Raw genomic sequence first — 12,101 nt, 5'->3', positions numbered from 1 at the left:
TAGACCTTAGAGTAAGTCAAGCTCTGGGCTGGAGAAGAAACTTCTCACCAGGAGTCTGGAAAGGCCCTGGAGTCACCTGGGGATGGAGGTGCTGAGGCTTGGCCAGAGAAATTGGGTCTTTGGCGGAAAACCATCAAGCATTTGCCCCAGGAGCCAGTTTTAGTTCAAACAGGATTCAAGAATGAATGACCAGGGAGACTCACTCCCCTCTGGCCAGGAAAGAGGGATCAGTCTGGGTCACATTAGGGCATATTGCTCGGGCCTCCTGAAGCCCAGAGCACATTGTGAAGTTCAATGGGGAGCTGAGGACGCATGGACAACATGGGATTGCATTCCCCTCTGCTTTAGTGAGTCACTTTGCTACTACTCACACAATGAATTTGGGAGAAATAATCTAAACCATAGACCTCCCGTGTCTTCCCCTGATGCCTGATGATGCGAGAACAGAGGTGCACGATTCAACAGCTGATTAGCTGGGAGAAGACTGTCAAACCCACTTCGCAGAGGCTCTGACCCTTCGCTGACTCTCCCCGAGATCTCAGCACAGTGTAAAACCTCCTGCTTTTTACTGGCAGGATTTTGTTATCAAATGCCGAGCTCTCTGAAGTGGCTTCCCTTATGATTCCCAGATCTCCACTGCACATTCCAAGGGCCTGCTGGCAGGGCTGTCAGATTGGTACCCTGAACCAGCCTTGTAAATTCCTTTCTGTGGAGATACAGAACTCCTCCCTGCGGTGCCAAGTTCTCCACTTACAAGGTGCAGAATTTATTAGACTGAGAAAAGATGAAAAGGAAACCTGCCCCTTTAAAACACTTTTACATACGGTTTCTTTATTAGAGCTCTGTGCACTTGGAACGACAGCTGCCTGAGTCTTTCTGAAGTGCTACAAATGAGAGGTTTTGCACTGAATCAATGGGAACTGCTCTGCTCTGTGAACGTTTCTTGCCTTCATTTCTATAAATCTAAAATTGGGCACTGATTCCAACCCTAACTCCCTGGGTCTGGCGCTCTCTGGAGATCTGGTCACTCTGTAAGTTGAGCCTGTGTTTCTAGAGTAATGCACATTGGAAAAAATAACCCCAACTATACATACAATATGATGGGGGCTAATTTAGCTACAAGGAGTCAGGAAAAAGATCTTGGCGTCATCGTGGATAGTTCTCTGAAGATGTCCATGCAGTGTGCAGAGATGGTCAAAAAAGCAAACAGGATGTTAGGAATCATTAAAAAGGGGATAGAGAACAAGACTGAGAATATATTATTGCCCTTATGTTAATCAATGGTATGCCCACATCTTGAATACTATGTACAGATATGGTCTCCTCACCTCAAAAAAGATATACCGGCACTAGAAAAGTTTCAGAAAAGGGCAACTAAAATGATTAGGGGTTTGGAGAGGGTCCCATATGAGGAAAGATTAAAGAGGCTAGGCCTCTTCGGCTTGGAAAAGAGGAGACTAAGGGGGGATATGACAGAGGTCTATAAAATCATGAGTGATGTGGAGAAAGTGGATAAGGAGAAGTTATTTACTTATTCCCATAATACAAGAACTAGGGGTCACCAAATGAAATTAATGGGAAGCAGGTTTAAAACAAATAAAAGGAAGTTCTTCTTCACACAGCGCACAGTCAACTTGTGGAACTCCTTACCTGAGGAGGTTGTGAAGGCTGGGACTATAATGATGTTTAAAAGGGAACTGGATAAATTCATGGTGTCTAAGTCCATAAATGGCTATTAGCCAGGAAGGGTAAGGAATGGTGTCCCTAGCCTCTGTTCATCAGAGGATGGAGAAGGATGGCAGGAGAGAGATCACTTGATCATTGCCTGTTAGGTTCACTCCCTCTGCGGCACGTGGCATTGGCCACTGTCGGTAGACAGATACCGGGCTAGATGGACCTTTGGTCTGACCCGGTAGGCCTGTTCTTCTGTTCTTATGTTCTGTACAGCACTTTTCCCTTCTTCCCGAACCCAGGTATCTCCTTTGGGCTGTCCCCTCACTCTGCTCCTCTCAAAGTCCGGTGCTGCATGTGCAACTCTGCCTGCCCATGGCACCCCTGACTAGCCAGCAGCATTAGCCTGTCTCTCAAGTTCAGCCGCCTGGGTTCCACTGCCTCTCTTATTTTGGATACAGTTTCAGCTCCAGAGGTAGAGCTGCCCCATCTGCTTTCAACATGTTGTGTCTGACATTAACTAATGTCTCCTATTAGCACTGAAAGAAACCGATCTGGAAAAATTCATTTTCAAGTGGAGTTCAAACAGGCCACAAGGAGAAGTGGATTCTCGACTGCACACAGGATTGTTTTTGTGGTGAAGCCAAGCGTCAAGGGCACAGATGACAAGAACTTCTCTCTCTGATTTACTACCTGGGAACAGGAAAGGGAAGAGAATATCCACCCCACTTCAAAGCTGAGAAGGTGAATCACAGAGACTGCATGCGTGTGTGCGTGCAAGAGTGAGTGTGTGTTTGTGTATCAGTGACAGACAGATGGAGCAGAAGCCTCCTCCCACACCTACCGGCAAAGGGTTAAAGTTCTGGTCCACAAGGTGATTATGTCCATGGTCAAAAAACGAGTGTCGCATCACCACCTCAATGCCCTGGTTGGCCAACATGCCCAAGGTGTTCAGCCACCTGGAAAGAGGAAGAGAGCTGTGTCTATAGGTGGCCGAAGGAGCAGGCTTGCTGCGTGACTGGCCGAGAAACCCTCAAAGGCATGTTTCTGCCCCAGGGGCCACTATCCAGTAGCTTGCACTGGGCACTAGCTCCAAGAGAAGGAAATATATGAAGGTGCTAATGTCTCAGTTTCACGGGATCGTTATGACAGAAGCCATGTCTAGCACTTTATTGTTCCAAATAGATGAACTAAAGGATCTCAGAAAATGTTTACCAGCTGCATCCTAGCACCCCTCCCCTCCCTATACACCATGCCCCAGTCCTGCCACCCCATCTCACCCGCAAGCATCTCACTGCATCCCACAGCACTATACCCCTGCACACATCAGTTCTGCTCATCCACAACTCCATCACCAGAGCCCATAGGCCCTCCCACTATCACCCCTACACACACAGCCACATCATTACACCCCATGCGCACAACCCTAACCATCACGTCCCCACACACACCACGCTGTCCTGGCACATGCCTCCACCTCCCAAGCATCACAGACCTACAGACACACCTTACAACTCTCCCCAGAAACCCCCCCTCTAATTATTACAGTCAGCTCTAACCCTAGGAACTGGAGCTACGCAGCAAGAGACCACAGGCTGCTCTGTCATGCCAGCCAGCTACCCTGGGAACCATGAACACCTCGAGCTTCTAAGGTGTAAAGAAACTGGGTTCTAAACCTGAGCCTTACAGAGCTTCCTTCAGATGAGATTGTGTCCCCGCGAACAAATGAAGGTGTGAGTGCAGGTGAGAAAGCACGTCTGCAGCCTGAAGGAAGAGGGCAAAGAGCCGGGGAACCAGGGACAGGCTGGGGGAAGAGGGGTGTGGGTCTCTCTGTGGCCAGACAAGCATGTCAGAAGGTAAGCAATGGAACAGCTTTACTCTCCTCTCACTACAGAATTAGGGTAGAACCATCCAGCTCTGAGATGCTCCAGGAATCGGACTGTTCTGAATAGTCCCACACTTTGATTCCTGTGCACGGCATGCGCCTGGAGGGCTGTTCCCTTTTCCCGTCTCCATTGGTTAGGCACCTCCCATGGCAGGAGGGGGGACAGGTTCATCTCTGGTTCGCACTGCCGTTAACCCAGAGCTCCTGGCCTGCCGTACCGAGAGCTGCTCCGTTGCAGAGCATGAGCAGTGGAGAGCTGCACTTACAGCAGAGCGATGAACCTGTTCCAGGTGGAGACAGCTGCCCAGCACACAGTGCACTGTAGGAGTGTCTGTGGTTCCCACACCCAACTCACAGGAATCCAGCAGCGTACGAATCCGAGAGATTGTTCGTGCCTCCAGCTGAGGTGGCTCCGATACCTTCAAGCCAGATCTTCTTCCCAGGTGCATAGGTATTTACCACCTGTTCACAAAACAAAAAGAGCAGGAGACCGTCATCCCATCCCTCTGCCACAGGGTACAAGTCACCACACTGCCTGGGCCCTGGACCAGTCTGAGAACAACCGGCCACAGCAGAAGATTGCACAGCAGCAGCCTGCCACAGAACCGAGAACGGGAGCACAGAGCCTGGCTGAGCCATTGGGGATGCCGGAGGGCAGCTGTATTATCAACCTGCCTGACACAGCAGAGGGTGAAAATATGCACAGGCTGTGACGTTAGCTGATTAAAATACGACCATGTAGATCATTGTTTCTATCACTGTTATATAATTGCAACAAATCTTCTACAAAAGTTGTCAAGTAAGGTATCTATGGGAAGATTATGATTCGCTGAATAGGATTATGCTATTTGCATGCATGTATCATTTTTGTATTTGAAGTTATGAGTATTGGCTCTATACCTGGAATTCTAATGTGTTTGCTTCTGGGAAACACCAACAAGGTGTTTAGCCTGCACATCTTAGAGGGACTATTCAAATTAAGTGGCTCATCAAGGAACATTTAATTCACAATGGAAGACACTGACCTACCCTGAATGAAATTTCCTGTGAAGAACCTGCTGTTTGGGGTATAAGTAATGACTTTTACTGGGACTAAGAGAAATCAGGCATGGCCATGTGACTGCAGACTCCACCTTTTACCTGTAATTTTCCACTAGCTGTGCTGAGGGCTTTGTTTGAAACAATGGGTTTCCCGCCACATGGCAGAAGCTATACTAGGCGCTGGAAACATCTCCTTTTTGCCCCTTTCCTGCCCAAGCCTCTGACTATGGACTTATACTAATGGGAGCATCTAACCAAGGGATCGAGAACCTTCCAATGATTTGGAAGCAACCAGAGACTTGACTTAAGCCATCAGTTTATTCCATCACTGCTACAAGCCTGAACCAAGAACTCTGCAATTATTGTATGTGTTTGATTCCTTTAACCAATTTTAACTCTCACCTGTCTTTCCTTCTTTTTATAAATAAACCTTTAGATTTTAGATAGGAAAGGATTGGCAACAGCATAATTATAGGGTAAGATCTGGGTTGTATATTGACCTAGGTGTGTGGCTGGTCCTTTGGGATCAGAAGAACCTTTTATTTGATAAAATTGGTTTTAAAGAACCACTCGTCTTTAAGTCTAGTGTTTTTGGTGGTGATACAAGGACTGGAATGCCAAAGGAAACTGCTTTTCTCGTGGGAGAATAACCACTAGTTTTGGGGTGTGTCTGCCCTATTTCTCAGCAGTTTGTCCTGAATTTGGTATTCTCAGTGGTGACCCATGATGGTCCAGTGACACAGGCATCAGACAGTGGGTGATTCACCCCACTCAAAAAGGAGCCGGGGGGGCAATAGGTGCAGGGACAGTCAGGCAAAGAACGGGCAGTTTCCAGTCCTGTGAGGCCAGATCTAGGATGTGCACAGGGAGCACTCAGGGATCCCCACCCCCAATTGGAGAGATGATTGAGGGGATTTCCCTGCCTCTGAAGCACTCTGCTAAATCTCCCCCAGTAGAGAGCCGTGCCCCATGCGCTCAGAAGCCTCCTCCTGAAAGAATGCCACACACAGCTGGCAGCAAGTGTGGGTCCTTCGGGCTGGGCTGGGCACGAGGATCCCACTGATGCTCCTCCTGCCCCTGCACAGGAGTTCGGAAATTTCTTGCTCTGCAGCATCCGTCAGGCTCTCGTGCTCCCCCCTCTCCTCCCTGAGAGCCTGAAGGGTGGGGAGACCCCAACTGCCAGCCAGTTCCTTCCCCACCCAGGGCCTGAAGGGTCAGACTCCCAGCTGTGGGGCTGGAGCGTGGGGCCTGGGATCCACGTACACATCCACATCTCAAAAGCCACAATGACTGTAAGGCAAGGGTGACGCTGAGCCAGCGAGGCTACGGGCCCAACCTTCCAGAACATATTAGGGAAGTACTGAAGTGGCAAACAGTCAGCAAAGCCACGTGAAATGGACGAGAGTTCCCTATCATTAGTGAATTAGAGGTAAATACTAATTGTATTTGTCTGTGTTTACCTGTATCTTGTTAGATGTTAACAATGTAACCAGATTAGCTTGTAGATGCTAAATTTCAGTTCCTGGCTGCTACTACAGTCTATTGATTTAGAGATCAAAGGGAATATTAGCAATTAAATGAAATGTGGTGTAATAATGTCATTGTCTCTATTTCTCTGGGAAGTTTGTAGTAAACTGTCTCTGAACTGCTGGAATGGTTAATCGCCTTCTGCTAATCAGTGCAACTAATTACCTGTGTGCATGTAGGAAATAGGAATTGACTTCAAAGTCACAATGTATATTACCCATTCTTCACCTGCTATGTTATCTGTCTCAAGAGGCTACAGTAGCCTGCCAGAGGTTGATAGAAGAACTCTAGAACCTGATCCTGTCATCTCAGATCTGCTTAAGCTTGGCCCAGGGAAGCTTGAATCACAAGACTGAGGTCTCCAGCACTGGTCTGGATCACCCTGCTATTTCTCATGGCAGAATTTATACAGACTGTGCACACAGACAGTCTATCGGATTATAGCCGATGGAAATGATTCTGAAAGAACTTTTGCAATTCAGCACTTCACCATCTCGACTATGAAACTGACCTAAGAACTTTATTCATATCTGTATGTATAATGATCTTTTACCCATAATCACTCTTTCTTGTCAATAAATCTTAGATTAGTTAATAAGAACTGGCTGTAAGCATGTATTTGGGCACAGTCTGATACATTCATTGACCTGTAAAAGCAGCAAAGAATCCTGTGGCACCTTATAGACTAACAGACGTTTTGGAGCATGAGCTTTCGTGGGTGAATACCCACTTCCTCAGATGCATGTAATTCATTGACCTGGTGGATAACGTGTCTGATATTTTGGGATTAGTAGAACTTTATATATGGTGAATAAAATTTTAAATAATCCTCACCATATTTCACTTGGCTGGCGGGGTACTGGAGTTGGACCGATGCAGAAAGCTAAGAATCTCTCTACCCAATGCCACTGACCAGCCCCTATATCCACTGAGTCCAGTGCTGCTGGCAAAGAAGTTTAGCAATTAACATGTCGTCAGAGCAGAAAGGAGGAAACTTCCTTAAATCAGAAGGAAGTTTATCTTGAAAACCTGCCACTTTGTCCCATTGTATGTTATTACACTTGGCCAACATTGCTTGATAATTGGAAATTCTCATTTGAAGGGAGGCCGAGGAGTAAATCCTTTCTCTCATAAAGATCCACTTTTTCGGTTCCTTCTCTTTTGGAGTAGCTCTTGAAAGCTACTTGGATGTTTATTAAGAGTTGTGATTTCAAATGAAGATGGAGCTGGGTGAGTATAAAAATACTCATACCTCTAAGGAGGAACCTGATATTTTCAAGCTGCTCATTCAGATGTTGCCAACACAAAGGTGATGTTGCCCATAACTCCTTAGCTGGTTCAAGGATACCTTCTTTAGAAGGCAGAGGCACCTTATTTTGAGTAGAAGGTTGGAGGATATCAAACAGTTTGTATGACTTTTCCTGCACAAGCTCCAGCGGAATTTCTAACATCTCTGCCATCCTCTTTAGAAATTCTTGAAAAGCCTGAAAGTCATCTACTGTGGAAGGAACAGCAGACACTGTGGCCTCATTGGAAGAGGCAACGTGTTCTGCAGTAGAAGGTCCACTGTGAGTGGGTGGCTCTCCTTCCTCAAATAGAGGCTGCTACTCCATAACCAAAGATTTCTGTGGAGAACAGGCTGACTGCAGACAGCCTGTTGCAGGGAAACTGCCCCTCAAAGCAGAGATAGCAGGAAACTATTGACCCAAACTATGCAAGCAGGCCAGAAAGGCCAGGACTGGTATCCATAGGAATAAGGCACAGAATTTCTCACATCTATGGAGGTAACTGAATATAATGTGAGCGGCTCCTAACTGGAGAAACCCGAGAAGGTGGTTTCTGTGGTGTGTATATCTCTTAGCTGGGATAGGAGAGAGCTGCCTACTAGCCTTATCTGATGCAGAAGCTGAAGAAAAGCACTGAACTGCGAGGTGAAATAACTTGATGACGAGTGGTAGGCTCCCTGAGCCAGGAGCAGCAGATCTTAAGGCAATTTTCATGACTGGCATTTTTGTCTATCGTGGCACTGAAAATCTTGGGGAAACTGAGGCAGGAGAGGCTTGTACAATAGGTGACTCTGGCTCAGGAGTAATCCTGATTTCCTCCTGTGACATAAAGGATGCTTCAGGTGGTACCAGCACTGCCAGTGCAGAAGTGGAAGCTGAAGTCTTCAAAGTTGCTGCGGTAGTGAGGTGGACAATGCAAGCAGGGGGCATTGGAGGCTGCTTGCAGTTGTGCTGGGGTAGCTCTGACTAGTGCTGCTGGTGTAAGGGTCGTTGCTGCTGAGGCCAATGTCGGCACAAGAGGGTCGAGTGCCTCTGTACTGACAGCGAGTCCTTTGCTGCATGCTTCTCTGTCCTTCCTTTATGCAGCACAGGCCTGAATCTCCAGAGCAGGGGGCTCTGACCGCTCTGGCAGGACCTCTGCAAGCTGAGACAGAATCATAGAAGATCAGGGCTGGAAGGGACCTCAGGAGGTTATCTAGTCCAACCCCCGGCTCCAAGCAGGACCAACACAAACTAAATCATCCCAGCCAGGGCTTTGTCAAGCCTGACGTTAAAAACCTTTAAGGAAGGAGATTCCACCACCTGCCTAGGTAACCCATTCCAGTGCTTTACCACCCTCCTAGTGAAATAGTGTTTCCTAATATCCAACCTAGACCTCCCCCACTGCAACTTAAGACCATTGCTCCTTGTTCTCTCATCCGCCACCACTGAGAACAGCTGAGCTCCGTCCTCTTTGGAACCCCCCTTCAGGTAGTTGAAGGCTGCTATCAAATCCCCCCTCACTCTTCTCTTCCGCACACTAAGTAACTCCAGTTCCCTCAGCCTCTCCTTGTAAGTCATGTGCCCCAGCTCCCTAATCATTTTTGTAACCCTCTGCTGGACTCGCTCCAATTTTTTCACATCCTTTCTGTAGTTGGGGGCCCAAAACTGGACACAGTACTCCAGGTGTGGCTTCACTAGTGCAAATAGAGAGGAATAATCACGTCCCTCGATCTGCTGGCAACGCTCCTACTAATGCAGCCCAATATGCCGTTGGCCTTCTTGGTAACAAGGGCACACCGTTGACTCATATCCAGCTTCTCGTCCACTGTAACCCCTAGGTCCTTGTTCTGTAGAACTGCTGCCTAGCCATTCGGTCCCTAGTCTGTAACAGTGAATGGGATTCTTCCTTCCTAAGTGCAGGACTCTGCACTTGTCCTTGTTGAACCTCATCAGATTTCTTTTGGCCCAATCCTCTAATTTGCCTAGGTTCCTCTGTATCCTGTCCCTACCCTCCAGTGTATCTACCACTCCCCTCAGCTTAGTGTCATCTGTGAACTTGCTGAGGGTGCAATTCATCCCATCATCCAGATCATTAATGAAGATGTTGAACAAAACCACCCGCAGGACTGACCCCTGAGGCACTCTGCTTGATATCAGCTGCCAACTAGACATGGAGCCATTGATCACTACCACTTGAGCCCGACAATCTAGCCATCTTTCTATCTTATAGCCCATTCATCCAGCCCATACTTCTTTAACTTGGTGGCAAGATACTGTGGGAGACTTTATCAAAAGCTTTGCTAAAGTCAAGATATATCACACCCACTGCTTTCCCCATGTCCACAGATCCGTTTATCTCCTCATAGAAGGCAATCAGGTTGGTCAGGCACGACTTGCCCTTGGTGAATCCATGCTGACTGTTGCTGATCACCTTCCTCTCCTCCAAGTGCTTCAGAATGGATTCCTTGAGGTCCTGCTCCATGATTTTGCCAGGGACTGAAGTGAGGCTGACCGGTCTGTAGTTCTCCAGGTTCTCTTTCTTCCCTTTTTAAAAGATGGGCACTATATTTGCTGGCTACAAAGAAGGGACACCAACGAGGTCCAGCTGTCGGTAGGGTGGTCAACAGGAACTGGCCGGTGGCTGGGGTGGCCCCACCCTGCATGCTCTTGGGGGGCAGAGGAGAACATTCAACTGGACACTGCTGAGGGAAAGATTTCCCAAGCCTGTTCAGGGATGTGGGTGCACCCGGAGTAGGATCTCGAAGAAGGGCAGAGCAGAGCAGATGGTGTCAGGGACCCCAGCCAGGTCTTCGTCCCATCCCTCCCCCTGGACCACACACACACTGAATGCTGGGCTGCAGCGGTAGCAGTCTCCCAGGTCCAGATTCAGCCCTGGTCCAGGTGGGTCCCTCCAGGGTCAGCAGGGGCCAGGCTTTCACAGGATGGTGTTATTCACACCTGCCTGACGCAGCCCCAAAGTGTCTGGCACTGGTAGAGAGGGAAGGGCACGGCCCAGTTCAGCCCATACCCCCCAGCGACGTCACAGTGGGAGAGCATCAGGAAGAGCAGCAGCACCATCTGCCCTTCGCCCTGGCGACTCCTTCCCAGCACGTGGCACAGGACGATGTGAATGAGGTTGGTGAGCTCTGCTGTAAGCAGGTGGACTTCATACCTTGCTCCTAATAAATCACCCATGCTCCACCTGCCCACCCGCAATCCACATGACCCTCCCTCCTGGGGTTCAGTTCTATACTAACTCAGACACTGCACCAAAACTCCAACCTCCGCGTGGCTGGGCCGAGGGTTTCCCTGCACGTCCTCTCTGCCCCAAACCCTTGTTCCCTCTCACTGGAGAGAGGGGCGCCAATCCTTGTGGTATTGTGGCTGGAACTAACTGTCCCCAGCTGCTGGTATGACTCAACAACGAGCACACGGCATCTTCTGCCTGCAGGGTTCAGGCACCTGAGCCTTGGCAAAGGAGCTGCTCCCTTGTCAGCTGGTTTTGAGAGCCTGACTTAGTGTCAAACCTGCTCTCCCTTGTTTTCTTGGAATTCCTGGGGTGTTACTGCCCTTGCCTGGCAGATGCCGGATAGTGCATTGTTGTCATTCCATTGCAGCCCCTGATTTACACCCATGCAGGATTAGGCCCTAGGCAGCTGTTCTAGAGATGAGCCAAGCCCCAGCAGGGAGTCACGTATCTGCAGGTTGCGCTGTTCCTCTCGGAGAGCCTCCCTCTTTTAAAGCTAGGTCGGGGGCTCGCAGACTTTGTGACTGCGCTGCCCCATTTGAACATGGAGGACGTTATTTTGAAGAGCAAAATAGCTTCCTCTGCATAGCGCGGCCTCTGGCCTCATGGAGATGCCATTTTGAAAAGCAAAATGGCATCCTCCATGCACCGTGACCTTGCACACTCCATACATGCGAGGTCATGCTGTGCGGCGCAAAATGACACACTAGGGAACACTGTGACCCCATGCATTGTGTGATGCAGTCGGGACTGTCTGTGTGGGGAGTGGGAGAGCAGGGGAGGACTTTAGGGGATGGACGATGCCAGGGCCTGTAACCTGAGCTAGGTAAGGGAGGGGAAAGGTCAACACCTTTGCCCGGGAAGGGGACAAAGGAAGGGAGTGGCAGGAGGGAAGCAGTTGGAGTTTGGGCTTGGGGCTGGATGGGCGGAATTCAGGGTATCCTAGCTAGGATCCAAGCACCCTGAAAGCCCAGAAGGACTCGAGGGAGGGGTCCTGACTGTGCCTGCAAGCTCTGCTGTAACCGGTGTTCCTGTTGTCCAATAAACCTTCTGTTTTACTGGCTGGCCGAGAGTCACTGTGGGTCCCAGGAAGAGGGGTGCAGGGCTGGACTCCCCCACACTCCGTGACACATTGTGACCCACAGTTTGGGAACCGCTGCATAAGGCCCTGGGCCCCTCAGATACATCTACACAGCGTTTTGGAGCCCGTGGGAGCGAGCATCCCAACCTGGGCTGGCAGACTAGCGCTCTAGAAACAGCTGTGTAGACAGTGCCTTGACATGCCAGCTCAGGCAGGAGTTTGGCCTCCGAAGCCTAGGGAGGGCGTGGATGTCAGAGCCTGAGTGGCAACTTCAGTGCGCTGACCACATGGCTAATAGAGCCCTGCTAGCCCAGGTCTGTCGAGCCAGGCTCCAGGGGGAGGCTGGGAGGCCCCAGAATGCTGTATAGACGTACCCCACTT

At 49.3% G+C, this 12,101-nt stretch overlaps 1 protein-coding gene across 6 annotated transcripts in view; it reads right to left on the bottom strand.

The window, feature by feature from the left end:
* HPSE2 (heparanase 2 (inactive)) overlaps window positions 1–12,101 on the bottom strand; it is a 277,720-nt gene that overhangs the window by 33,380 nt on the left and 232,239 nt on the right. For 3 of the 6 annotated variants that reach the window (XM_030570710.1, XM_030570711.1, XM_030570712.1), the window contains 2 exons: window positions 3,912–4,018; window positions 2,516–2,630 (listed from right to left, as the gene is read on the bottom strand). The exons of 1 other annotated variant lie outside the window; for it this stretch is intronic. In XM_030570710.1, coding sequence (XP_030426570.1) covers window positions 2,516–2,630; window positions 3,912–4,018 — 222 coding nt within the window. The remainder of the gene's footprint in view (window positions 1–2,515; window positions 2,631–3,911; window positions 4,019–12,101) is intronic. 2 more of the 6 variants (XM_030570713.1, XM_030570714.1) reach the window with 1 other exon arrangement.

Source organism: Gopherus evgoodei, chromosome 7 (genome assembly GCF_007399415.2).
Source record: "Gopherus evgoodei ecotype Sinaloan lineage chromosome 7, rGopEvg1_v1.p, whole genome shotgun sequence".
In the NCBI taxonomy this organism is placed as follows: domain Eukaryota; kingdom Metazoa; phylum Chordata; order Testudines; family Testudinidae; genus Gopherus; species Gopherus evgoodei.
This window is presented reverse-complemented; position numbering and strand designations above follow the sequence as displayed.